Here is a 27,951-nt window from a genome sequence, read left to right on the forward strand (position 1 = left end):
TATAGTAATCAAAACAGTACAGTATGGGCACAAAAACATACACATGGGTCAATGGAACAAATCTAAGGGGCCGTAAGTAAACCCACATACGCAGAGATAATTTGGGACAAAGGAGCCAAGAACATACAGTGGAGAAAGGACAGTATCTCCAATAAATGGTGCTCAGAAAACTGGTCAGCCACAAGCAAAAGAATAAAACTAGACTGCTATCTTACACCATACACAAAAATTAACTCAAAATGAATTAAAGATATGAATAGAAGACTTGAAACCATAAAATTTCTAGAGAAAAACTTACAGCAGCAGTAAGCTCCATGATATCAATCTCAATGATGTGTTTGTAGATCTGACTCCAAAGGCAAGGGAAACAAAAGCAAAAATAAACAAACGGTACTACATCAAACTGAAATGGTTCTGTACAGCAAGGAAAATCATCATCAAAATGAAAAGGCAACCTACTGAATCAGAAAGATATTTGTAAATCATATCCCATAAGGGGTAAATATCCAAACTAGATAAAGAATGTATATAACTAAACAATAATTTTTTTAAAAAGGCAGAAGATCTGAATAGATATTTTTTCCAAAGACATACAGATGGCCGACAGACACATGAAATGATGTTCAACATTACTAATCATGCAATTCCAAATTATAATGAGATATCACCTTATATCTGTTAGTATGGCTATTATCAAAAGGACAAGAAATAGCAAGTGGGATGTGGAGAAAAGGGAACCATCATGCTTTGTTGATGGAAATATAAACTGGTACAGCCACTATGGAAAACAGTACAGAGATCCTTCAAAAATTAAAAATAGATCTACCATGTGATCCAGGTTTTTCACTTCTGGATATTTATCCAAAAAAAAAATGAAAACACCAATTCAAAAAGATATGTGCATTCCCATAGGTTCACTGCAGCATTATTCACAATAACTAAGATATAGAAAAAAAAACATAAATATCTATCAACAGATAAATAAATATGTTGTATAAATAACAGCCATAAGAATAAAATCTTGCTATTTGGACAATATGGATGTACCCTGAGGGTATTATGCTAATAAACCACACAGAGAAAGACAAGTACTGTATGATTTCACTCATAGGTGGAATTTGGGAAAAAAACAAAAACAAAAACCACCACCACCACCACCACAAGCTCATCGATACAGAGAATGGATTGATGGTTATCAGAAGGGAGTTGGGGGTTAGGTGAAATGGGTAAAGGGGGTCAAACTGTATGTTGATAGATAGTAACTAGACTTTTGGTTATCACTATTTTGTATCCCATAAAAATGTCAAATAACAATGTTGTACAGCTGAATTAAATACTAATTTTACTTCAATTAAAAAATACAATGGCAAAAGCAAAAGTAAACAAAACAACAAAAATGAAAATCTTGAGCATGGGTACAACCTAGAACTCTAAAAGGGGAGTAGATAAGGAAATTACAGTGTATAAATAATGGAATGCTATCATTAGTTATGAATCCATTCTACATGAAGTCATGTGAAGTTAAGAAAAGGATCATCCTAAGAAAGTGAAGTTCTCAACAGTCTTTTCGGTGAAAACAAAGTTGCCATGCACCAGACTCTGGGTAGCAGCCAAGAGAACCCTACTAGTTGGTTCATTACCCTTGCTACATTACATGGTTTTTCTTGGCTTCTTGGCATCCAAGTCATTCATCCATCTTCCTAGAGACCCTAGCACTTCTGAAACAGGACAAACTCCTGTCATCAAGTCCCATTTATTCAGTGGGTCGCTAAACGACAAAGAAACAGAAAGCACAGGGCAAAAACTAGGACCACAAGTAAGGTCTAGCTGAGAATTTCCCAAATATGTCTTCCTCATCCTAACCCTCACCTCAGAAAACAACACCTTCCTTCCTCAATGGGTAGCCTCCTTTCCCCTATGAATCCCAAGACTAGTACTGCTTTTTCCCACACCCAACCCAACAATCTGCCTTGTAAATTTCTCCATTCATGCTATATACCACACAGGATATTCTTTTTGTTGTGTTGTGTTGTGTTATAAGGACAATGGCAAAGGGGAGAAAGAGAAAATGAACACAATTGAAAGAAAGTCAAATAAAATTAACTCCTTGTCAACTATAATTTACATGAAATTCTGATCAAAGCCCAATGAAATGTGATAGTTCATGAACTTTTTATTTCACAAATAACAAGAGATGATGGAGATTTTTTCCCTTGGAAGCTGCTAGGCATATTAGAATCAGGGATAAATCTCCTGAAGTTAAAAAGAGTGAAAGGAAGGAATGACAGGCACACAATAAAGTCAATATATCATTAAGCTGAGCTGACTTCTTTCCCTATCTGCCACTCACAAATAGATCCACCAACGAATAGGGATTCAACTAAATGGAAAGTGTAGTCAGTAGTATTTTTCTTTTCACAATTACCTAGACTCTGAGTGAGGAAAAAAAAAAAATCCCCTTAAAAAATAATCACCTCCTAGATTCAGCACCAACAATTCCACTAAAATTCACATAAAAACAATAATGTGCCATAACTGGCCCCAACCGAAAACACAAAGAACTGAAAACACTTTCTGGGCATTTTCCTTCCTCAGAAATTCGTCTCTGAGTCATACACATTTCTGCTGCAGGTGGAAAGCCTTCCACACATTACAAAGCTGACTGATAAGTCTTGGAAGAGAAGTTGGGAAGCAAGATTTAGTGAAGAAATGTCACAGAACAACAGAAGGAGGCATCACACAGATAAACATGGGTCACCTCCTTCACCTAGGGGAGAACTCTTAAACATAAGTTTATGTAGACACAGAAAGCCAACGTGGAACATGGTTGAAAAATAAAACAAAAACCTCAAACAAATGAAAAAAGATAAACAAAAGTCCTTCATCAGTCTTTTGACACAGAGCTGTGTCACATAAGCCAAAAAGAACAGCTCCTGATATTAAATGTTGAACAGTTTACGCTGTGCAGGAAAAGGCATCAATCCATATAGAAGTTACCATGTCTAAATTATGCCAATAATCTCAGTACAAATTATAGATGTAATGGGTCTTATGCCACCTAAAATGATTGACCAAACACGCCACCAATTTAAGGATTTTTATAAAGCAACCTGCCGTGGTTAGAGACTATGGTCTGTGAAATAAACAGTGAGATATTATCAGGCAGTAAAAGTCTAACCACAACCTTCTTTCTCTTTCCTTTTTCTGTTTGAAAAAGGTTAGGATTATAAATATTAAAAACTTAATTTGACTGGATAATGAATATCTTGAACACCCAGCTGCTTTTCATCATATTCAACACTTTGCAAATTTTCCTCATTAGCAATTCACATGAAGATGGCCATAAACCAAACATGATGAATGCTTCTAGATATACAAAAATTAATCTTATATTACATGCTCAAAACCAAATCTCTCAGCTTCTGAGGCGCAGCTGAAAGGAACAATCTTAGTGAAAGAGTTTAATTGGAATATGGTTAAAGATACTTTTGTTTCATTTCAAAGGCCACACTGTTTAGAAGCGCAACCTACCTTCTCCCCACTCAGGTAAGATTTAAAACTTCATTCAGGTTTAGCTTAGATGTTACTCCTTTCAGGTAGCTCTTCCAGATTCACCATGCCCAGGTTAGATTCTTCACTTGCTCTCTGTGCTCAGCTCATTCCCTCCCTGCCCTGCTCCCTACTGCCTCTCCCAGGGCACAGATCACAGCCTGTATCCATCATATTGTTTTGTAGGTGCAGGCTCAGCTGTCTGTAATCTCTGCTAAACCACAAACTGTGACAGCAGGAAAGATATTTTTCTTTATGTTTTATCCTCTGTACCTGCACTATCACCTGGCACCTGATAGCTTACTAAAATATTCGTAGTTGAATGGATAGACGGAAGAAATATTACAGCAAGCTGGAGACTAACAGATAAGTAGGTATTTTTAACTCTTAAATAAGTGGAACATGATTTAAATAATATAGAAGATTCTTACTCCAGTTCTTGGCACCACATATAGAGAAGAACACCAAATATTTTTATCATACAAGCATATAAATACATTATATAGCCTGTTGGGGAGATAAAGAAATAAAAAAAAATCACTTAATAGCACAAAGACAGTTCTAATATCTGAGGTCTTTCTTCCTCTGAAGAAAGTATTTAAGTCTGTATCACAAGTTACTAGAAGCAAGAACGCAGTTCTGTGCAGTTCCTAACGAACAATGACTCCCACAATGTCACCAAGTCCACTGCAGCAAAGATCTAGGTTTCCTATCAAATTGTTTCAGTAACAACAACAATAACAACAAATACTAACATTCTGTAGTAATTCTAACCCATGCTAATTCCACAGTTAGGAGGAAGCAGACGGGAAAGCTACAGAGTAAAACACAACCTGGGCCAATGTGTAAGGAGGATGGAAAATAAGGAAAGAAGCCACAAGGCATCAAAGCAAGCTCTCCCTTCTCTGTTTTCAAAAATAGCACACAAAAGCTCAGAGCCTCTGATGGAACTTGGGCATCTGCTGCTGACAAACCAGTAGACATCCTTCTGTACTATGGGGACACTACTGTTCCTATTTCACTGTTCTCTTTCTGGAAATCAACAAGCTATTAAAGAGAACATTCTTTTTTTTTTTTTTTTAAGAGAACATTCTTAAGGTTCCTTCAAGGGAACTCAAGGTCACATTATTTTCATTGTCTCTGGGGCCATATTTAAACAAGAGATCTCTTTTTGTCGTGTGAACCTAAAGGAGCTGAATCTTGCACAAGAGAATCCCTCTGGAATCAGTGTTAGAGATGACAATTCTGAGAATTCTACAGAGGGTTAAGGATAGTGTAGACTCTACTGCACTGTGCTGAGGGAGGTATACTCTTTAAACCCTAAGCACACCTCCCTGAGGAAGAATGATCCACCTCAGATTCTGCCATTCTCCACTACATCTGGCTCTCCTTTGCCTACTTCTTACTAAGTGTCTCACCATGCAGAGAGACAAAAGTGTTACTCATGCTGAATATTTAGGGGTGTCACTGAGGTAAAGGACAATGAAATACCCAAAGGAAACTTTCAAAGAAACTGGCTCATGCTACTTACTTTGGGACTAAGCCATTTTCTAATTGGTGTTATCTGGTCTCATAAAAGTAACTCATATCAGAAAATGTGAAGTTAATAAGCAGGGAATAACCCACTGAGAGAGCAAAGATGACCAAGAGGCCAAAACACTCACTGCTGCCGCAATTACTCAGCTGAGGTTAGAAACAGTGCAGCAAACGTGAGTGTGCCAGGAGAGCCCTCTAAAGCTGATGCCACAAAATCCTAGCACCTACTCTTATTTATGGGAGGCATGAAAAAAAAGATGTAGCCAAACTGGAACAATGCAGTAAAACTGTACTGGTGCTAGTAATATAAATAGCAGTACCAACACAGCAATTACTACTATCAAAATTTAGTGTATATGGACTGACTTGTGAATACTTTTACTTCTCTAAAAACAATTTTGGCTTTAGTTTATACTTTATTCATTTTCACGGAGAAAGGGAAAGGGAGAAAAAATGGAAGTAGGGGAAACATAGGAACTTCACATGTGGGCTACTTCCTGTAACTATCCCATATCCTACCTTAGTTCGGGAACGGCACATAGGTCTTACCTTCGGTAGGAATCCCAACTGACTGATTCAGGCTGTATTGAGAAGGACTGCTTAAGCTGAATGGAAAGGAATATACACAAAGTATATACTGGATGAGGGATGGGGAAATCAATCACCAGTAATATGGGCCTGTCATCCTGGGTCTAGTCCAGTGGGAGATTTTGCTCCTTGAGGGATATGTGGCAATGTCTAAAGGTATTTCTGGTTGCCCCAACTGGGGAAGCACTATGGTAGAGGCCAGGGATGGTGCTCAACAGTCTGCAATCATTTCCAACCCACCCAAACAAAGAATGATCTGTACCAGAATGTAAGTAATGTTGAAGTCAGGAAACCATGATCTAGTCAAATCTATCTTATAGTTAGCTCATGGATCAAGTCTTTACCCAAATGACATTAAAACAGTCTTCAGAGAGTGTTCCTGAGCTACCCTTCTTAATGCCAGAGTAATTCTCTATAACGTCATTGGGAGTATTAGAACTACAGAATCAATGTGGTTTACGCACATTATGCTGATCCACCCCTTAGCACTGTGATCACAAAATATTCTACCCCTTGAAACTTTGGTTTCTTTATCTCTAAGAAGAGAGTGTTAGACTAGGACAATCTGTTGTCATAAACAAAAACAAAACTGCTAGAAAGTCCTCACGTGTGCTAAAGGGAATAAACCTTTGTTGATACTTTCTTCAACAAAAGACAATTTTTCTTCAGGCTAAGACAGGTTACTAATTCTTTTCAATTTCTGTTAATGCAAATTTACTAGCTGTGCCTGAAATTAAAACCATTTTAATTTCCAGGTAATGCTTAATTATTTTCCATCTGAACCTTTATGATAAGATGCTTTGGCATCTCAAGGTACTCTATCTAGCCTTCTAGTTCCTTGCCATTACATTATCTGAACTTGGCTTCTTCAGTTCTCCAACCATCTAAGCTATCATCTCTTATATCATGTAAGCTATGAGGGACAATTATATAGTTGCTTATAAATATACTTCTCTTTTTTTACTCTATAAATCTCCTCCATCAATTAATCTATCAATTTAAATATTTCAGGGCCTTCTCTGTGCCTGTGACATTAACAGTGGACATAGGAGTGGAGACAGAGCTGGATATATTGATAAAAAAGACAGTTTCTAGCTCTGAAGCATTTATAAGCTAGTTAAGAGAATGAAGCACGTGACACTATTAGAGGTGGTAGCAGGGAAATGTCACTATGAGGGTAAGAAATGCGAGAAGAATGAAATGAAGTGTCTGCTGCACACAGATTAAGGATGACCCAGAAGCTATAAGAAATGTTAGGAAAAAAATTCTTATAATAAATCAGATGCAAAAGGAATGCTGACAACTGGCCAGTGACTTCAAAGGTAGGTTCTCTGTCCTAAAGGTATATTAGATACACAAAATATGGCTAAAAAATATTTTTATGCCTCTTTGTCATCTCTCCTGCCATGATTTCCTTTTCCTGCTCTCCTCTACCTATAAAAGCCTTTCATTTGGTAGAATTCTTCAGAGCACCTTCATTTCTGTTAGATGGGATGCTGTCTGATTTCATGAATTGTCAAATAAATCCATTAAAACTTGTAAATTTTACTCAATCGAATTTGGTCTTTTAAACAAAGTTAATGACATAAAGTCATACGTGTTGAGTTAGATCACATCTATCAAAATGGAGATCCCATAAGCCATCTCTGAAAAGGGGACATTTATTTTAGAACATAAAGGGAAGCAAACTTAAACACTTCATGAACTGCTAGTTCATCAAGGTTTCAACACGTTCACCAAAGAACTTTCTGAAGGAAAGTGTGCATATTTTCCCTTAAAGATCAATTTCTAAAGATTAGGAATATGCTCTGAACCTAAATTATTTAACCCTTACAGCACATATTTTTCTAAATCATGATCAAATTATTTTCACCTGTGGTGCCAGTATGCTCACTATCTGGTTTGCTATTGTGTCCCCTAGAAATACTAAAAAACCATTGTCTGCTACCTAGTTGTCCAATAGCAAATGTCTCAAGTTTCTGGCCTCACTTAGGAAGACAGTATTATGGATGTCATTTCAGTATTAGAAAATAATTCTATGTTTAAATGAGCACAAGATCACAATGAAGGGTAACTGAAATGATCCCTCCTTTAACATTTACTCTTAGGGGATAATCTTTTTGAGATTTTTTTCTTCATAATGTTCTTACTTAAAATCAGATTATAGCTCTTTGTGGCCTATCTCTCCAACTCCCAAATCCCTGAGCTAGTAGTTAGGGCTTCCAACAAGCTTCCTCTTTCCTTCAATCATATTACCTTCATCTGTTATTAGTACCTCCCTTCTGTCCGAAGAGGCTCATTGGTTTAGAATGTGCATGAAGTTCAGTGACCTCAACTTTTTAAATCAATACAATCCCAATGTAATCCAATACAGTACTCTGGAAACAAATGCTGAGCAAATCATACTATTATGCAATTCAATGCATTTTATCTGTTTTTGGCATGGTCACAAATAAGTTCACATTACAAATGAACAAATTTTAAATTAAGAGACTCTTCCAAGGGCTGTTTAAGTTTCCCATTATTTTATGTAGTTGTTACTTAGTTTTATATCAAAGAATGTGAAAGTACAACTGCCCTTTTTTAAAATCCAGAGAAAATTTTTGCATGTCATCCTTGCGCAGGGGCCATGCTAATCTTCTCTGTATCATTCCAATTTTAGTATATGTGCTGACGAAGCAAGCACAAAATTCAGAGAAAATTTTTAACAATAGTCTCAACAGAGTCCTTTGACAGTGAATCAAAATAAAATTCTGTTTGCATGAAATATACCCTACTGCATCAAATACTTAAGCATAAAGGATTCAGAAGGAGAAAGACAAGAAAAATAGAGGGGAAAAAAACCAATTCTTATTATAACTCTCACAACTAACAGTGATAACAGAAACAATAAGAGAGCCTCCTAAATGATTGGAAGAGTACAAGATATTTGTCTCTACACATCCTTTGGACTCAGAGGAGAAGATCCATATACAATCCTACCAAAAGTAAAAACATACCTTATTTTATTTTCCAGGTCTTCACTATCTGATTCCTCAGAGCTTCTGTGCTTATCTGGATCTGGAAGTGTGCTTGGATCAAAGCCATCATCATCATCATCTTCACTCCAATCCAGAAAGGCTTCCTCTTCATCATTGAGCTAAAGAAAACACAAAGGGAATTGTGGTATAAGGAAACAGCTGATGAATAATCAAGTTTTATTTCTAGACTCAAATAAATACTTCTCTAATTGATATCCTCAAATTGGAAGCTTTCTCTTCTGGTGAAAGTCTCTGTGACTTTCAGAATCATAATCATTTGCAAAGATAAAGGAAACCTGTGTCATTTCGAAAATATAATGAAAATACGGTTCAGAAAGTAAATCATCATTAAGTCCTTAAACACAACATGGGGAAATGGTCAGTTTTACGACTTCCACGTAACTCAACAGTCAAAGAAATAAAGTATAAAATAAAGTTGTTTTTGTGCTCCTGTTCAAACACATGTGAATTTTAAACTCTCAAAAGTATTATATGAAAATATAAAAGGCCTGAAGACAGGGTACAGAAACTCTCTTTTTGGTCTGATGACTTTTATGACCACGGTAATCTAAGTGATAAAATTAACAATCAGACCAATACAAGCTCATTAATAATAAGGACTGTTCTAAATTCAAGTATAAGTATGAAGTCAGTAAGAACACTGGAAAATAAGAGGAACACTAAGAGACAGGAGAAGCAGTAACACATCAAAGGAGCTGGGAATAATTCAGTTTCATGCAAGTAGGTAAGTAGGTGGGCTATTTTTGCTTTTATTTTATAGTGGTTTATTTTTGTCAAAGAACAAAGTAATGTAATGTTAAAATAAACTTACTACACATTTATGTAATGACCATCCCTTATAGAAAATTTATTTCTGGCACATTGTGGTTCTTATCTACTAGGTTACAAAACCAAACAAGCATTGCCACACGCATTTAACAGATTATAAGTAGGACAAAAAAAAAAAAATCTGGATAAGTTTCTCTCAGTTACCATCTTTATAATTCCTCTTCACACCATATAAGACAAACGTCAATGATTCTGTTTTCAAATGTTTAATGTTCTTTCCCAGGAAGTGAATAACAACTCAGAATAGCATAGCAAGTGACTGTGCAGGCCACAATAGAGGCCCTCTAACACTTTCTCAACATCTCTTTCTTGATAACCTCTAAACATAACAAAAGGAGGAAGAAGAAAAGAAAAGAATTAGTCATCACTGCAAAAGGCCCCTATTGCTTTTCTGGTAAAGTTCCCTACTGAAAATAACAGGTCTGAAAAAAAATCTATCAAAGGTGGGGGTAGGGGGAGTTGCCATCAAAAGCACTAAGCAGCATCCTCCACAGCATACTATATGGTCTACTTGAAAATAATCAAGGATATCAACAAAAAATGAATGTCATCATATACTCAGAAACACTAATCTCCTGGGCTACAAGATATTTCCAATTTTCCAGTCTGGTGCTCTCAATGGAATTTGAAGACAGAGCAGACTCAAAATAATTCTCAAGTTTTGGGTCTCAGGGCATCTTTACATTTAAAAAGTTATGAAGGACTCCAAAGATCTTCTATGAATGGGGATTATGTCTACTGAAATTTACTGTATTAGAAATTAAAACTAAGATTTTAAAAATTACTTTTAAAGTAAAAATAAAACTCACTGCATATTAACATAAAAGGCATATTTTATGAAAAACAGCTATAATTCTCCAAAATAAAAGAACACTTTTATATTTTTGCAAGTTCCTTCAAAAACTAGTTTTCCTGTTTTTCCTGTTTTTTCTTTTTTTAGAGAGAGTGTGTGTATGTGAGTCAGGGGAGAGAGAAAGAGAGAGAATCTCAAGCAGGCTCCACACCCAGTGCAGAGCCCAACTCAGGGCTCGATCTCACAACCCTGAGAACATGACCTGGGCTAAAATCAAGAGTTGGATGCTTAACCAACTAAGCCACCCAGGTGCCCCTTCATTAACTAGTTTAAAAGAAGACAATTGGATGCCCAAATGTTCCTCCGCATTCACAATGTGTTGTTCTGGGTGAAGAATATAAAAAAATCTAGTCTCTCTGAGGTAAGAGTGTTGGGAAAGGGAGGATTAGTTTAATAGCCTTTTCAGGTAACTGCAGTTACTTTTCTTTGGTAATACAACAAACCCTGATGAGTAGTTTCAGAACAAGTAGCTGCAATGTAGAATCTGAAGCCATTCTGTACTGTTACATTAAAATCCATTGGTCTACTTTTCACTTCAAATCCATCTTTTACCAGTGAGTGGTCTCATAACATCATGCATCAGCTATTTGGAAAACACTGGTTCACTGAATTATGTTGATCTTCCTTATGTGAATCTTCAAGTGCTGACACATTTCATTTCACAGTATTTTTCAAAATCGTATTTGTTAATTTCACTATCAAAATTATAAAAAGGGTCCTTCAAAATATGGGAAGGTATTGGTAGATACAAGCCTTCCAAAATTCTTATTTTTTCTTAAAAATTCAAATTTTATGATTAACAACAAATATTTTCAGTGTTTTCCTTGAAATGTAAGCAAATATGTAATTTTCCTCTGGTGGCTTTCAAATGTTTATCATAAAGGAGCTTTACTATATGTCTGGGAATGGTTTTGTGTTCCTCTTTCTTTGGGCTCTGCAAGGTTCTTGGATCTATCATTTCATGTTTTTCACTAAATTTGAGATGTTTTTGGCCATTATATCTTCAAATATTTTTATGCCTCTTTGTTATCTTTCCTGCCATGATTGTAATGACATGTATATTGGCCTACTTCACAGTTCTCTGAAGTTTTACTCATTTTTTTCCAATCCTTTTTCTTCTTGGTCTTTGGATAGGGTCATTTCTACTAGGTCTCCTAGTTTGCTATTCCTTTCTTCTGATATTTCCAAACTACTTTTGAGCCCATCTGGCAATTTTTTTTTCTTACAGTAATTGTGTATTTCAGCTCTAAGACTTCCAAGCTTGTTTTAAGTATGGTTTCCATTGCTCTGCTGAGATTATCTCTTTGCTATTCATCCATACTATATTTTCCTTTAATTCTCTCAACATACTTTCCTTTAATTCTTTGAACATATTTAATATAGCTGCTTTGAAGTCTTCTAAATTCAAATCTGGCCTAATAGTTTCTTTTATTGCCTTTTTTTTAAATTTTTTTTTATTGCCTTTTCTTGAGTATGGATCACATTTTACTGCCTAATTGCATCTCTAATATTTTTGTAGAAAAACAGACACTGCAGTTATAGAAACTGAACTCCGTCATGTTTTTCCGAGTACTATCGGATTTGTATTCTATTAGGCAGTTATCTTGCTCGGATTCAAACCACAAACTCTAAACCATGGTGCTCAGCTGCTTATATCTCTGTTTTATCTCTGTGGTTTCCAAATGCTGCTTTTTTAGCTTGGCTTCCTAAGGTCTCCCCTGAGCCTATGACATGTGACACTCAGCCAAGGATTTAAGTTGAATTGGGCTCACCTTCTCTATAGTTTTTTTGCTTGTGAGAATCACTTTAATTTCCACCTGCTCTGTTAGCTTTGAGATCTATGCTCTGACACTTCAAGCAGAATATTTCACTTAACTGCATTTTAACACCTAGTACCATTTAATATGCCCTTTTAGCATTTATTATAAAGCAAGTGGCCTTCATAAAATGCTTACAATAGGAGAAATAAATTAGGGAGACTTAGTATAAATATCTCACTCAATATTCCAGTGTATATATTTAACTACTTGAAGAAAAATACTAAGAATGATGAAAATTTACTTTAAATAGATAAAATACTATTTGGTTTTCTGTTAATATAATTCTCTTCCAATTAACAGCATTCAGATTTTGCTATTTCCTAACTTCTAAGATGATCACCATATTGTTTGTACTGCATTACATACCTTAATGCATGACAAAGACAAATGAATTTAAGGTGGCAATCACTCCTTTCAGAAATACAATTTCTTTTTTTTTTTTTTAAGGTTTTATTCATCACACACACACACAGGCAGAGACACAGGCAGAGGGAGAAGCAGGCTCCATGCAGGGAGCCCAACTCGGTACTCGATCCCGGGACTCCAGGATTAGGCCCTGGGCTGAAAGCGGCACTAAATCGCTGAGCCACCCGGGCCACCCAGAAATACAATTTCAATCTACCAGAAGTGTAGGGATGATGGAAAAAAAGTCATTTTTATATTGATCTTTCTTGTCCTTTGGTTTATTCTTCATATGATCAGAAATAAAACTATAAAATATATATGTATTATGAAAAATATAATGAGACTCTGGTAGCTTTTATTAAAACAAAAACTATCATTTACAATAAACACAAAGCATAAATAAAAGTCACTAGGAGTACCGTCACAATGAAAACATTCTAGAGAAAAGTACTCTTTGTCTTTCTTGTGAGGTCTAGTTCAGAACTATGTTCCTTCTAGCTATATAAGGCAGGAAAAAAAAGACATGCTAGTTGCTCTCATCTCTATCCTTGTGATTTCATAAATCATTTAAAAGAATGTTTATAAAAATGGCACCATACTAATTTTTATCTCCTTTTGGACTTCTCTTCAGGAGAACACAAATACTCTGATATTCCTATCAACTCCCAACTGACTGTGACACCTTAGTGTGTTAGGACATCATGACTAGAAACTCATGGCAAAAAGGGAACTATTTAATAACTTAAGAATTTAAGCAGAAAAGTAGATTTCCACCTTAGAGATGGTGGCTGAAAGTAATGGGAAGGGTGGCTGAAGGGTGTTAAGATTTGAAGGTAGGATATTGGTTTAAAAATTATAATAATCCAGGTGGAAGGAGGTTATTCAATGAGGGAAATACCAACGGAAATGGAGGTACGGACATGTCTGAGAGACATTAAGGAGGGAGAACCAACCAGATTCAGTGGACTACACGGTACATAATATATTCCAGAGAATATGCACAGAACCATAACTATACATGTCAAATACAGTCCAAGAAAGCAGCTTGATAAATACTGTGAAGACGCCTTAAAAAAATGCCTTTATTCAACAAGTCTTTATTAAGAGGCTATATATACACCAGATACATGAGTAGGTTCTGGGGATGCAGAGTGAACAAAACAAAGTCTCTACCCTAATAAGAAACTGAACTGTTCTAGGATAGTTATGCATGGAGAAGCACTCACATGAAAGCCAGGTTCTGCTATTTCTGGGGAATAGCTGATTTAGCATGAACGGACTCCACTGACTAGAGTCATTTAGTGGACTAAATTTAGTGACTAGAGTCACTAAAATGCCTTATGTCTTATAGAATGCAGTCTTCAACTTACGGTTCCTCTAACATGCAGCTGACTGATTATGGATCCTGACTGTCAACATACTTCTCTTCAGGTACTTCCATGTTAGAACCTGCAACCACTCCTGCCTCACTGACTAATCAGTCTCCTACCTCCTTCCCCCAACCCCAGCTCAAAACAAAACAAGAACCCATACTGTCACACACTCCTCTTACCCCTGAGAAATACACCTCACACACAAAGTGATCAGGGTCACCTCTATGAACCAGTTGTTCTTGAAATATAGTTTAAGAACTTCTGAGGAAAATATTTCACCTAAACTAAGAATGGCTTTTCCTAATATAGTTACTTGGAAGACTCAATTATAAGTAGGACAGAAGAAATATCTGAAAAAGAAATGTAACCCAACTAGCTTTTATTTTATTTATTAGCTTGCTTTCAGTTTTGATGATGGCAAGCAATACATATGGAAAGTGTCACCCTCCAACAACAAATTCATAAAGGGCTCTGACACATTTTCAAGCCCTATGAAATAAGAAGATAATTATTGTTCTTCTTTTCAAAATGAAAAAAAAAAAAAAAAACAAACTGTGATTCAGAGGACTAAATAACTTAACCAAGGTCACATAAACCTGGATGTACAGCAGGCCTTCTCCTGTTATCACCCAGAATCTTAACTTTCACCATAAAATCTCTGGATTTGCTGCCTGTAACAATTCTTTCTTCAGAATCAAGCATATTTTATAAGTTTCATAAAACATAGAGCGCTGCTTTCAGTGCACTGTGCATGCATCCATCTCTACTCTGACCACTCTGGTCTCCCAAGTACATTTCTGGTTTCTCTTGCATGCAGTCCTGCACCCACTTCTTCATGAGACTCCCTGTAACCATTTTTCCCTCCCTTCTGATAATATCAATTGTCTACTTTGTAATTAGAGCTATTTGTTTCATTAAGTTTCAAATCTGATCATGTTTTCATCTGCTTACAATCTTTAAGACACACTTTCTTTCACATTCTAGAACAAGTCAAGCTCCTTCCCATCTCAACATCCTCACACCAGCTATTCTTTCACTAGATCCTCTTTCACTTCCTCTTGCCTGGTGTACGGTGTCTTCAGATACCAAGTGTGGTATCTTTTCAACACCAATTTTCCAATGCCAAATGAGTGTCCCAATAATTCAATTCTGACACTATGCAGAGTTAGCAAAGACCCTATAGGTAAAGGGCTTGGTCCCATAAGACGTCAAATGCCGGCTGCAAATGGGGTCCCCAAACTATCTGCACTTCTCCTCAGCTAACTACAAATTCAGGGATTCTCACAATCTCTTGCTCAGGTTTGAAAATTCTCTAGAACGATTCAGAACTCAGGAAAGGGTCCTGCCTAAAACTGCCAGCTTCTTTATTATAAAGGTTATAACTCAGGAACAACTAAATGGAAGAGAGATGTGTAATAAGGTATGGAGTAGGGATGGTGTGCAGAGCCACCAGGCCTTCTCCAGGTGGGCCACCTTCCTAGCACATTGACATATTCACCATCTGGAAGTTCTCAGAATTTTATTTTTCAAGAGTTCTTATAACTCAATTTCTAGGCCTAACTTCCTCCCGAGAGAGGAGGTGGGGCTAAACGTTCTCATCCTCTAATCATGTGTTCAGTCTCTTTAGTGACCAGGCCTCCTTCTGAAGCTATCTAGAAACCCCACCCTGAGTTACCTCTGTAACACAAACTCATGTGCACTGGACAGGGGCTCTTTATGAGTAATGAACACTCCTATCACTCAAGAAATTCCAAGGATTTTAGAATTTCAGTGTCAGGAACCAGGAATAAAGATCAAATATGTTTTTTGTTATACCACACATGGTATTCCAATTCCAAATCATCAAGTCTCACATTAAACATTTCTAAACATCACATCCTTAGCAAAACTTCCTGTAGATTTGTCTTTAGGGCTACATCTAGAGTGAATACACTGTTTAATGTCTGTACTCCTTCCTAAGCAGTAGGTTCCATGGGAGTAGAGACCATATCCCATTATTGCTGTTGAAATCAATGTCCAAACCCAAGATGGAAGCACTCCTACAGGGGGTGCCACATGAGCAAATCAAAACTTTTGTGTTCCTGTAAATGTTCTGCTTGATCAGAAATGCACTACATCCAGTCAGCTAATCCCCAAGTGCTAAGCCAACTCTGGGTCTCCTTACCCAGAACAAGATTGACTATGTGCTCCAACCAATTAGATATTTTTTCCTCTTCCTTGTTCTTTATTCTTTATCCTATAAATGCTTCCTGCCATATGCCCCATTTTGCAGTTCTCCAAAAGGAGACTGTCCATTTCACAACATGTTAAACAAAGTTTGTATCACCAAAATTGTCTTCTTTGAACATTTTTTTTAACATTGCTCACTGCTGTAATCAAAAACCATAGAGCAGGTTCTCAAATATTTAATAAATAGATATTTAATGTGAAAATATTAGAGTGCGATACAATATTATCATTCAGTATATAAATCCTTATTATGATTAAAGTTTAATACTAGTTAAGTTAGAAATCTCATTAACTACTTATGTCTCAGATTCCTCAAGTATTTAGGGTTAAGGAAGCTGATAACAGTTTTAATTGTAGATGCTTAGAAAATACACAATCAACATCATACCAGGAAAAAATGAGTGGTCAGTAAAAAAAAAATGAATGTTTGGTAATGCCTATAAAATAACAATAAATTATGTTTAAATTTCCTCTAGAAGATCATGCAAGAAAACTTCAGGTCAGAGTCTATACACACACTGAGGGCTTATACATACACAAAGAATCTAGTTATGGACTTAGCTATGACCAAGTCCTTGATCCTTATACTCATTCAAAAAATACAGAAACCTCAAGCACTTTTTTCAGCTTGAATTAATAATCATCCTGAGTGCTCAGTATATTTAGCCCATCATGGATATGAAAAAAATGAACGAGAGTCTTTGAAAAATTTTAAATTTTAGAATAGAATATTGTTTAAATTTCCTTCAGAAGACAGATGATAGGGCAGCCCAGGTAGCTCAGCAGTTTAGTGCTGCCTTCATCCTGGGGTGTGATCCTGGAGACCTGGATCAAGTCCCATGTCGGGCTCCCTGCATGGAGTCTGCTTCTCCCTCTGCCTGTGTCTCTACCTCTCTCTCACTCTCTCTCTGTGTGCTTCTCTCATAAATAAATAAAATCTTTAAAAAAAAAAAAAGAAGACAGATGATAAAGTCAGAACCTATGCTTAAATACACTTCTTATACATGCTGTATTTCCTTTACTTCTTTCTTTCTGAGGGCACTCATAACCACAGTAAAAGCAAAAACAAAAGTGAAATCCTAATGCTAAAACTGAGAGAGCACAAAATGGCCCAATAAGAAATGTAACACTCAAAGCTTAATAAAAAGAAAGCAAAAGGCAACCTAACTGTAGAACATCTCTCAGAAGGAGAGAGAAGGACTGATGAGGGAGGGAAAGAAAACAAATTTCCTTGAACCACACACAAAGCAAGACCCTCACCTAGCACCACAGTATATTTTATTAGGGCCAAAGACCTTAAATGTTTATAAAACAACGGGGAATAAGACTTGATATCAATCACTTTGCTAAGGAGTAGAAATGGCAATACTGCACTCAGCGAATGGAGGGAACACACATGCCTACAGGTCATGACCATCACTGAGGAAAAATCAACCCAAAGTCTCCATGTGGAGAAACTATCTGGATTACCTTCCTGTAAACCAGACGGCATCATCAAAAATAAATTAAAGGAGCTTAAAGAAATGTCTTCAGATTTTAGCTATTTAATTCCATTCAGGATTTTAAAAAAGAAGTCTTCCCATATTGCATGAATGAAAAGCAGAATGCCAACTCTGACATCAAAATTTCATAATGGAAAATTCCAAAATTCATAATAAACTACGTTTGATCCTGAAAAGGAAGGTAAAGACAGTAAAAGAGAACTGTAGAGAAAAATGAGGTATTCAAAATACATTTTTTCTCACTAATAAAACTTCAAAATAACTTTCAAAGAAGGCATTGAGAAGATAGTACTTCATAGTTTTGAAACTTAAAATTTCTGATTGCTAAAGACAGCCAACCATCTTCAGTAGCTAGAGATGGATTGATTTTTTTGAGATTTACCCACACTATAAATTCCAGGGATAAAGTTCCTGGATGAAAAAATTACTGAAATGGTTCTTCTGAACTATGAGCACAAGAAGGTTAATGATATTAAACACTGAAAGTCGACATCTACCTACCAAGGTCCACGTGCAGAACTGTAAACACAGGAGCAACTGGCAGAGCTGAGAAATCGCCCCTCCTGCACCATAATGCCAAATTTTAATAGCCTCTCTCACTTTTTAATAAGGATGCTGTAATATTCATTAAAATATTTTAGAATATTTTTGGTTTCTGGCTCCCAGAAATTTATTCCATATTGGTGGATGTGGGGCTTTGGCCTAATACTAATTTTTATACTTGGTTCTTCAGAATATGGCCAAAGTGTGCCTTTTCTGCACTTCCAATATGCACTGGCTGAACTGCACTTGAAATCCCCAATCCTGTCAAGGGTTCTGGACTCTACAGTTATGGGGTTCCTGTTCAGAAATATATCTGTCCTTCCTAACTTCCAGCACTCAGCTAACAGGCATAGTGAATCAGAAGGCAACACATTTCAGCCCTGGCCACCTAAAGAACACAAAGGGAATACAGGATGTTGCGGAATGATGAAAGCAATATCCAGGGGAACAAGCAGAATTTAGGCAAAGGCCACCTGTTTAGAGAATTTCTTTCTTAAATCTAGTCAAGCTTACCCGAATTCCACTCAGTACTCTCTTTAAATTCTTCTAAGTGTTCCAAAACAATAGAAATATTTGATGGAAAGACTATGAGGAGGTGATATAAATAATACATGAAGCGAACACAGTTAAGAATGGCAGGTGAAAGGCTGGCACATGAATATTCAAAGCCTCAAAGAGCAAGTCTCACATTTGGAAGGATCTTCAGAATTTGGAAAATTCACTCAACAACTATTTACTGCATACTTATTGTTTGCTGAGCATTGCTACAGAAGAAGAATTGTAATTTGAAACACACCATGACAGAAGCAACTATGATTCAGCATTTTAACCTTAATAAGACTTTCAACAAAATGAAATTCCTTCTAAAGCTGCCTTGCACAAAATTCATTATTCTTCCTAAATTGCTTACTTATTTGCTTACCTAATATATGAATATCTCACGGAGCTCGGAAAGATACTGAGAATGCTACAATTTCAAAATATCCTACTAAATAATAGTGCTTCCCCTTATTGATCATCTTTATTTTTCATTCTCTTCTTTCCAGAGGAAAGTTACACCAAATAAGATGTTAAACAAAATACAAATTCCAGTTTACTATTCCTGTCACAATAATGAACACTCTAACATAAAATGAGTCACAAGACCCTGATTTGATTGTCCCACCAGTAGCTGGCTGTGTGTCCTTAGGCAATTTACTAACTCTGGGAGCTTGTTTCCTCATCTGTATAATCTAAACACTGCCACCTACCATTCAGTGTTGCTATGAGCATCAAATAGGAAAGCTTGAGAAAAAGTCTACGATAATGTTTATCATCATTAATAGCAGAACTATACGAACAGGAAGAAGACATCCCAGCAGTTTGGTGATCTTATCCTTTGTAGGCATCCCTCTGCTTTCTCCAGACATAATTCTAACATGGACAGAAATGTGCAATAGATTTGAATCTCCTCAGGGAGCAGTATATTCATAATAAAAATAAACAGAAAATTATACACAAAAGAGAACAGAAAGGAAACTCTAATATTTATTAAGGTTATAAAGAGTTGAAAGTATCAACATTAGAATGTTAGTAAAGGTAGTTCAAGAATAAATAAAAGAATTACTTTGTAAACCAAGTAGTAAATAGTTTGATATGCAGAATATTATTCAACAATGACAAGGACTGATGCAACAACATGGGTGAATTTCAAATGCACCTTGCTAAGTGAAAGAGAATGGACCCCAAAGGCTATATACTGAGATTCAATTTATATTAAAGTCTGGGAAAAACAACAAGCCAGGTGTTCAGGAGAAGGCAGCAAGAAAATTTGGGAGGGGATGACGATGAACCTATGTTGTGTATCTCTGATGGTAGCAGATGTACACATTATCTGTCACAGAGTAAGCATTGAGATATGTACACACATATCTGTCAAAATCCATACATGAACACCACAAATAATGAATTTTACACGTAAGTTAGTAAAGGAGCCCCAAATAATATTTTAATGTCTTTAAGTGTGTTGATAATTAATCAGTAGATTATAAAGACCATAGTAATAAATATGTATAAAGGAAACTTTGGGTGGCAGGCGTGGATTACAGAGTATTTCCTCTTCCTATCAATCAAAAAATGAGTAATATTTTTGAAGTCAAAGAGATGAAATACTGTTTTTAAAAGATTCTAAAGAAGTTTGTATGGACTCTCTAATATAATGACACTGCACTTTCAATTAGAAATTCTTAATGTAGAGTTTCTGGAAACCACAAGACTACTGAAACAATATAAAAAAATTCTTAGTAATTACATATATATTTTGGAGGGAGGAAGAGCCATAACTTTTAAGAGTCCATGAGTCACCAACCATCCTTGACTCCTGTCCCTGGTCAATAACTAATGCTTGGGACAACATACAGGCCTCAAATTAGACAGGTCTGAGTTATAGGAGGGTCACTCCTCCCCAAAAGCTCTGAACATGAATTAGGTTTCCACTACCTAATGATACATGCATCTCTTAAGGTGACAAGCAGAAAAACACAGAAGTCATAACCAACATTTTTAAGGGCATGAATTCCTAATAGCAATTCATAAAATAGTCACAGAATGAGTGAGATCATGTTCCCCTCTGCCACATGACTATCTTTGCAATCTTTGGCCAAAATTTTCATTTTTCAAGGAGAAAAGAGAGCCATGATGACATGGTTAGCCAGTTAGGCTATAGCTTTAGAGCTAGAGCTACAGCATTGACAAGATGGGTTTTCAATCATGTGTATGTTTACTCTGACTACATTCTTCATGGTTTGTTCTATCAACTCTTCATTTCTCCAAGGGGAAATCCAAGTATAACCTCAACTTTTCTCAGTGAACTACTGGAAAACTACTCTCTGCAGGGACTAAAACTGGTTCACATTTGATGAAAATTAAATAGTAATTTAAAATCAGAAATAAATTGAATGAATTCAGGTTTTGACAAATGTATATGAATGAATCCAGTAGAACATGAAAATTCACTGACTATGAGCATACAAAAATCCAAAAATGCCAAATACAGTGTGAAACATCCCCTACAAATGTAAAAGTTACAAACTATGATGGCTTATCTTCCAAGGAAACAGGTGATTCTGGTATCATTGAATGAGATGTTACTGAATGAACATTCCCAACTCAAACCAACTTTTTTCAGCATTTTGTAAAGAGGAGCCGCAGTTACTTCTGCTAAGATCACCCTACTCTGAGAGTCAGCCTCCTAATAAAAGTAGACCATTTCCAAGGGCTAGATTAGATAAACTGTCCATTTTAAAAAAACACTCACAGCAATAAAAATGTTTTCTTGTTTTCTCTCGCTCCCTTCTGCCATTATTATAACACCAATGACTCAAGGGGAGGAGAGGAGAAATAAAACAAGGACACTGCTTTGGAAAATAGGTGGTTCTCCAAAACGTTAATAATGGAGTTATTAAACAAGCAATTCCAATCCTAGGTACACACCCTAGAGAAATGTAAATGTATTTCCACACAAAAACTTACACCTAAACAAAACTTGTACCTAGCTATATGATTCATAATAGCCAAAAAATTTAAACAACCCAAATACTCTAACAAAGGATAAATGGATAAATAAAATGCAGGGCATCCATACAATGAAATGTCACTCATTAACGAAAGAAATGAAGTGTGGTAGCCTTCACCCATGGTTTCGGTTACCTGCAGTGAACCATGGCCTGGAAGCAGAGATCTCCTGACACACCATGGGGTTGATGAAGCCTAGCACTACAAGTCAAAATGCCTTCATCATTCCCCTCACTGAATCCATCACACAGGCATTTTATCATCTCACATCATCACAACAATAAGGGTGAGTCCAATACAATAAGACATAACTTCTACCACAATAAAATGTTACAACTGTTCTATTTGATTGTTATTAATCTTTTATTGTGACTGATTTAGAAATTAAACTCTATCATTAGTATGTATATGAAAAAATAGTGTATAACTGTACTATCCACAGTTTCAGGCATCCACTGGAGGTCTTGGAACGTACTGTCAACAGATAAGGGGCAACTACTATATATATGTCCCTACATTAATGACCCTATTAGTCTGGAAGCACTCTAGGAGCAGTAACCTTGTATTTCTCTCTGTATCCCTCAAAGCCCCTTATCATGTGCACTTTGCACAGAGTAAGCATTGAGAAAATATTTGTTGCATAAATATAACATAGAAGCTAACTGTGGTCCTAGATCCCTGGACCAAGTGAAACAACCAACACATTTTTTCCCCTAAGATTTGTATTAGAAAAAAATTCATATGCTTTAAATTTCAGCTTCTGTATTTGTAACCAGCTTTTCATTATAGCATTTATTTCCAAGGTTAAAACTATAAGCAATATATATGACCCTACATATACCTCATGAGATATTTTACCCTATTTTTTTCAATTTTGTGAATATTCTGGGGTTATGTTGAAATATATCTAAAATACTTTAGAAAGCTTCCCTTTGTTCTGAATGAATAAGAAGCTCATAAACATATGCTGCAGTCTTAAATATTTTATTTGTTAATAAGCAACTGCTCTATAAGGAATTTTTCTTCTGTGGCCTTTATCTGAATCATAAACAAGGGAAAAGGTAGGCCAGTCAGCACAAATACAGGTAATTCTAATACAAGGGAAGAAATGATGTATGTTTTACAGGAGAAAATGCAATTAAAATGCTACAGAAGCTTAACCAGGGGAAGGCCTGCTCTGACACTAGGATAGGGTAGCGGTGGCTGCAGAAGTTAGAGGAAGTTTTATGCAGAGCATCATTTAAGTTATGCTCAGGCTAAATAAGGATTGGAACATGTCAAGGATATGAAGAAGGGCATTTCAGGTGAAGACATAAGCAAAGACGTAGGGCATAAACCACGTAGGCACATAAAAGGTCATTCCTGGAAAAGTAACTAGAACAAGATACTTCCCCCGTCTCCAACCAGATGCAGTCCCTGCCCGGGTACAGAGCCTGGGAAGTAGAAGACCACTTGGTTTTAGCTTCCACTGAACTCCCTCAGCCAGGCATTCTCCCACATCTATCAACCAAATGGGGGAAGACAGGATCGGGTTTGTATGGGAAGAACATACAGGGACAGTGGTGGTGGTGACCAAGCAACCTCTGTTAAATCTTGGGTCCTCCACTTGAGCTGTGTGACTTTTGGTAAATCACAACCTCACTGCACTAGAGCTTCACTCTCTGGGAATTAATATGGTATTAATAAGTAGTTAGCGATGCCATGGATTAATGAGGAAATAGTGCTTTGTACCAAGCTTGGCCAATGCAACTCAATAAATGACACAAAATAGTTGTTTTGGCAAAAGGGAAGTAAAGGAATGTAAATTATTCTAGAAAGGTGGATGGGCCTGGGATCCAGAGCTAATGTATCTTTGGACTGCTGAAGGGTCAAAATATCTGTATTAGGTAGCTATTGTTTAGCCAAGTAAAGGTAAAGTTTAGGATTACAAAATAATTCTCAGTATTGTTTTCTTTATGTTGGTACAAAACTGCCAACTACCATAGTAAAGGACTTCTCTCATTTTATTCTAGTATTAAATTACCCATTTACATTTTCTTTTGCAAAATAATATAATGATGGTTGTGTGTGCTTTTATATGTGCCCAATGGAAAGGAAACAAGAAGTGGCAATACTATGATATCTCTCATTTTCTTTATTTTTTAAAAAACATTTAATTAATTAATTAAAGAGAAGAGAGAGGGAGAAAAAGGTAGGGAGAGCGAAAGAGAATCTTAATCAGGCTCCATGCCCAGTACAGAGCCCAATGTGGGTCTCAATTCCACAACCTTGGGATCAAGAGCTGAGTGAAATCGAGTTGGATGCTTAACCAATGAGCCACCCAGGCACCTCTCCCTCATTCTCTATTTGTTTTAAAATGCAAAAGTTTGGGGATCACTGTACTCAATATATTCCTGAGATCTCTGTAATTAGTTTTATAACCTACCTAAGGGTATCATAAATTTCAGCCCAAGATTATAAACAAATAATGTTAATAGATGCCTACTGGAAAAGTCAAAATAATTTGTAACCTAACACAGAGGAGGAAAAAAACAATAAAAGTAGTTCCAGAATAACACAGCAGAGTAAAAAATGATAGATACCCATCCATCTGTGAGGATCAGAAACTTAAGCCAGAAGCAGGTGAAAAGTGAGAAAACAACAGCGGGTATTAAGAAAGTACCCTGAGACAGTAACTTAGAGCTGAAGTTCAGAACACTGTATTCAGAGAACATTTGGGAACACCAGAATTTTGGGTGGCCTGCTTAAAGACAGTAAGATTTAAAAAAAAAAAAAAAGAAGAAGAAGAAAAAAGAAAAACAAAAACAAAACAAAAACCACACAAAAAATGCTCACAGTTAAATATGATTATTCCTACAGAGCCAAAAATGTCATGTGTCAAAGTGTGAGGCATTGTGCTCCATTTACAAACTACCCATCATTGTTTTACTGTTGACTAGGCACCACTCTTGGGTACCAGGTCACATTTACATGGAATAAGTGCCATGACTGTATTTACTTATATGCTCTGAAGGGAAGTTTTTTATTTTCTCACCTAACTTGTGGTTGACACAGGCACAGATAACCTCACCCTAGGACTCTGACCTCTCACATGCAGCAGGTAATGCCTTTCTAAATTCACAACACAGAAATTGTCCTCAACTTCCTATTGGTCAGTCACTGCTTTCACGATGTGAATGTTATAGTTGTGAGGGGAGATGAATTGTGTAGACTGACCATGATTGGATCACATAACTCTGAAGGGTCCATGTACATGGAGAACCTCTGTCTCAGAGCTATGAGTCTCAAAGTAGGGATGGTCCGTGGCCTACTAGTAAGCTAAGATAGGTAGCAAACTCATTAACACAAGATCCTTCTGCTATCCTTTAAGGAAAATGATTAATAATTCCCTGTACTTTTAATTTTTTTTCATACAGCTCTAAAGGCTATTTACTGGGAATCTATTTAGCCAAATTACTAGAGATTAGTAAAATGATGTATTAAAAAATTAAGGGTCACTTTGTTATCATAGCTTTATCCCTCTTATCTCAGCTTGGTAAAATTTTCAATTGTTATTTTTCTTCAATTATGAAACTTGGTTATTTTAGTTTTATCATTATCAACTGGATTTGTTCATTAATTATACAGAGGTTATATATGTTTGCACATTTTTAGGCATACAACTTTCTAAGTAATTATACTAAGATATTTTCTAGGATTTTCCTTAATTTTCCTAAACAGTGACATATTACTGGTGATATTTCATCTGTGAGAATCTGCATTGTTTAAATAACTTGCCATCTACCTTCAATAAGGGAAATAAAGTTGCTATGGTACTTTAAGTTTAAATGGAATACAAATCATGTCCAAGCTCATATTCTTCACTTATGAAGAATTTCATAAGCTACTCTGCCACTTGTTATTAACACTAGTTTATGAGTATCTTAGTATCTGTATTCTGTATTTTGCATTCTGTATGTGTACTACAATGTAATGCTGTTGTTATATAGATGGTTCTACTAAAAAAAAAAAAAAAAAAAAAAAAAAAAAACCTCCTGAAAACAAAAAATACTATTGGAACTTTTCATTACTTTGATCCTCTCCATTCTTTATTACAGTTAGGACACTGGTTAGATGGGAACAAAACACACAGGAATCACTGCCTTTCACCATCAGAACTGCAAGTTAAAGACCGGAAGGATCTCAAAGAGATATCTGGACCACCGTGTTCACTGCAGCATTATCCACAATAGCTAAGAGGTAGAACCAACCTAAATGTCCACTGGCAGATCAATGTATAAACAATATGTGGCATAAATATATAATGGAATACTATTCAGCCCTTAATAAGAAAGGAAATTTTGACATATGGTACAACACGGATTAACCTTGAGTACATTATGCTAAGTGAAATAAGCCAATCACAAAGACAAATACCATGTGATTCCATTCATATGAGTCCAAATTTTCTGACTTCAAAAGTCAGAAAATAGAATGGTGCTTGCCAGGGGCTGAGAGAAGGCAGGAAAGAAGTAACTGTCCAGTGGGTAGAGTATTGTAGTTTGGCAAAGTCAAAGAGTTCTAAAGATCAGTTCCATAATAATGTGTATGTAGTCAACACTACCGTACATTTAAAAATGGTTAAAAGTGTAGATTTTGTGTTATGTATTTTACCACAATTAAAAGAGATTATTAGGGGTGTCTAGGTGGCTCAATCAGTTGAGCATCTGACTCTTGATTTCAGCTCAGATAATGATCTCACAACCATGGGATGGAGCCCTGCATCAGGCTCCATGCTCAGCGGGGAGTCTGCTCCAGATTCTGTGTCCTTCTTCCTTCTCTAAAATAAATAAATAAATCTTTTGAAAAAAGATTATTAGCTAATATTTTCAACTTTATAGATTACAAATAAGTAGAAGCAAACATATGCTGACCTATAGAGTTTAAGCAAATTCCCTAAAATCATAAAACAAGTTAATGGCAGAACTAAGTCTACATCTTTAGTTTTTGAGTCTTCCAGTCAAGGACAGACAATGCCACGCTCTCATAAAAATTACATGTGTATAAAGTATTTTGGCAAGAGGTAGCACTTACTAAAATTCTTTCCTTCCCAACAGAAAGGCAACTAAAACAAGACATCGAAAGCGACATCTAATTTTAAGCTGACTTGAACTCCTCTGAGTAAGCTTCAGTTATAGAACTGGTATGATTTCAAAACAGAATTCAGTGACAATTCTGATAAAGACCAGGTATGATCATTGTTTTATCAATATACTATAGACTGGGTTTTCTACTTTAGTATCAGACAACTTCCAACTCTGAAACCTGCACGGGTTAGTATTTTAGGACAAGAGAGACATGGCTAGACAGATTCCAATACATGCATTTATCATCACTCACAAGAACACATCACAAGAAACATGCCTAAACCATTTCCTTTCCAAATGGGGCCCAGGAGGAGAAAAGTTAGAAACATGCATTGGCAGGAAGAAAAAACATGAGGGATTACTGCTCTAGAAATTGCTAGTTGCAGATAGGATGGGGCTGCACTGATTCTTAACTGTGGCTCACTAATATGTTTCCACACTCATGGTTCACTATAAACAACAAAAGAAGAAAACAACTTGGTATTCTGGGCAGTAGGTTGATAACTTTTGGGTTATCTGGAAAAGCTTTATTGAATTTTCCAAAAGCAAGACAACTGGAAAACAAGCACCATGCATGTTTAGTATCTGAGCATTTACACTTAAAACAGGACTTGGATGTTTCCTCAACTACTACCTCTATATTATTCAAAACTACTGGATTTTGGATTAAAATTCTAATCTCCTGACATATGCCTAAGATATATTCTAGTGCTATAACAGTATTATTAAGCAAGCCTATATGATTATTTCCTCCTTATAAAAATAAATTTATGTTAGAACATAGAGAAAGTGTGATAGTTTTAGAAGATGGGTGTTACAATTAATTTTAATGTATTACTAAAATATAGAAACATAATTCCTTTATATCTGAAAGCTAAATTAGAGTCTAGCTGCTATATTACCTAACATGTAACAAAAAGAAAAACAGTGAATCCTTAATATTCACTAAGAAATAGCATTCTGATTTTGGGAAAAGTTCATTTAACAAGAGACTAAAGCAAAGTTT

General features: G+C 36.0%; 1 protein-coding gene and 1 non-coding gene across 5 annotated transcripts in view; both read right to left on the reverse strand.

The window, feature by feature from the left end:
* Positions 1-27,951, reverse strand: part of DDX10 (DEAD-box helicase 10) — a 252,582-nt gene that overhangs the window by 25,978 nt on the left and 198,653 nt on the right. For 3 of the 4 annotated variants that reach the window (XM_038536261.1, XM_038536258.1, XM_038536259.1), the window contains one exon: positions 8,673-8,812. In XM_038536261.1, coding sequence (XP_038392189.1) covers positions 8,673-8,812 — 140 coding nt within the window. Of the gene's footprint in view, positions 1-8,668; positions 8,813-27,951 lie in introns of all 4 variants that reach the window. The other variant, XM_038536260.1, reaches the window with a different exon arrangement.
* Positions 8,258-8,359, reverse strand: LOC119872102. Its single transcript, XR_005360286.1, has one exon. It is a non-coding gene; the product is annotated as a U6 spliceosomal RNA (small nuclear RNA).

This window comes from Canis lupus, chromosome 5 (genome assembly GCF_011100685.1).
Source record: "Canis lupus familiaris isolate Mischka breed German Shepherd chromosome 5, alternate assembly UU_Cfam_GSD_1.0, whole genome shotgun sequence".
Classification (NCBI taxonomy): Eukaryota; Metazoa; Chordata; class Mammalia; order Carnivora; family Canidae; genus Canis; species Canis lupus.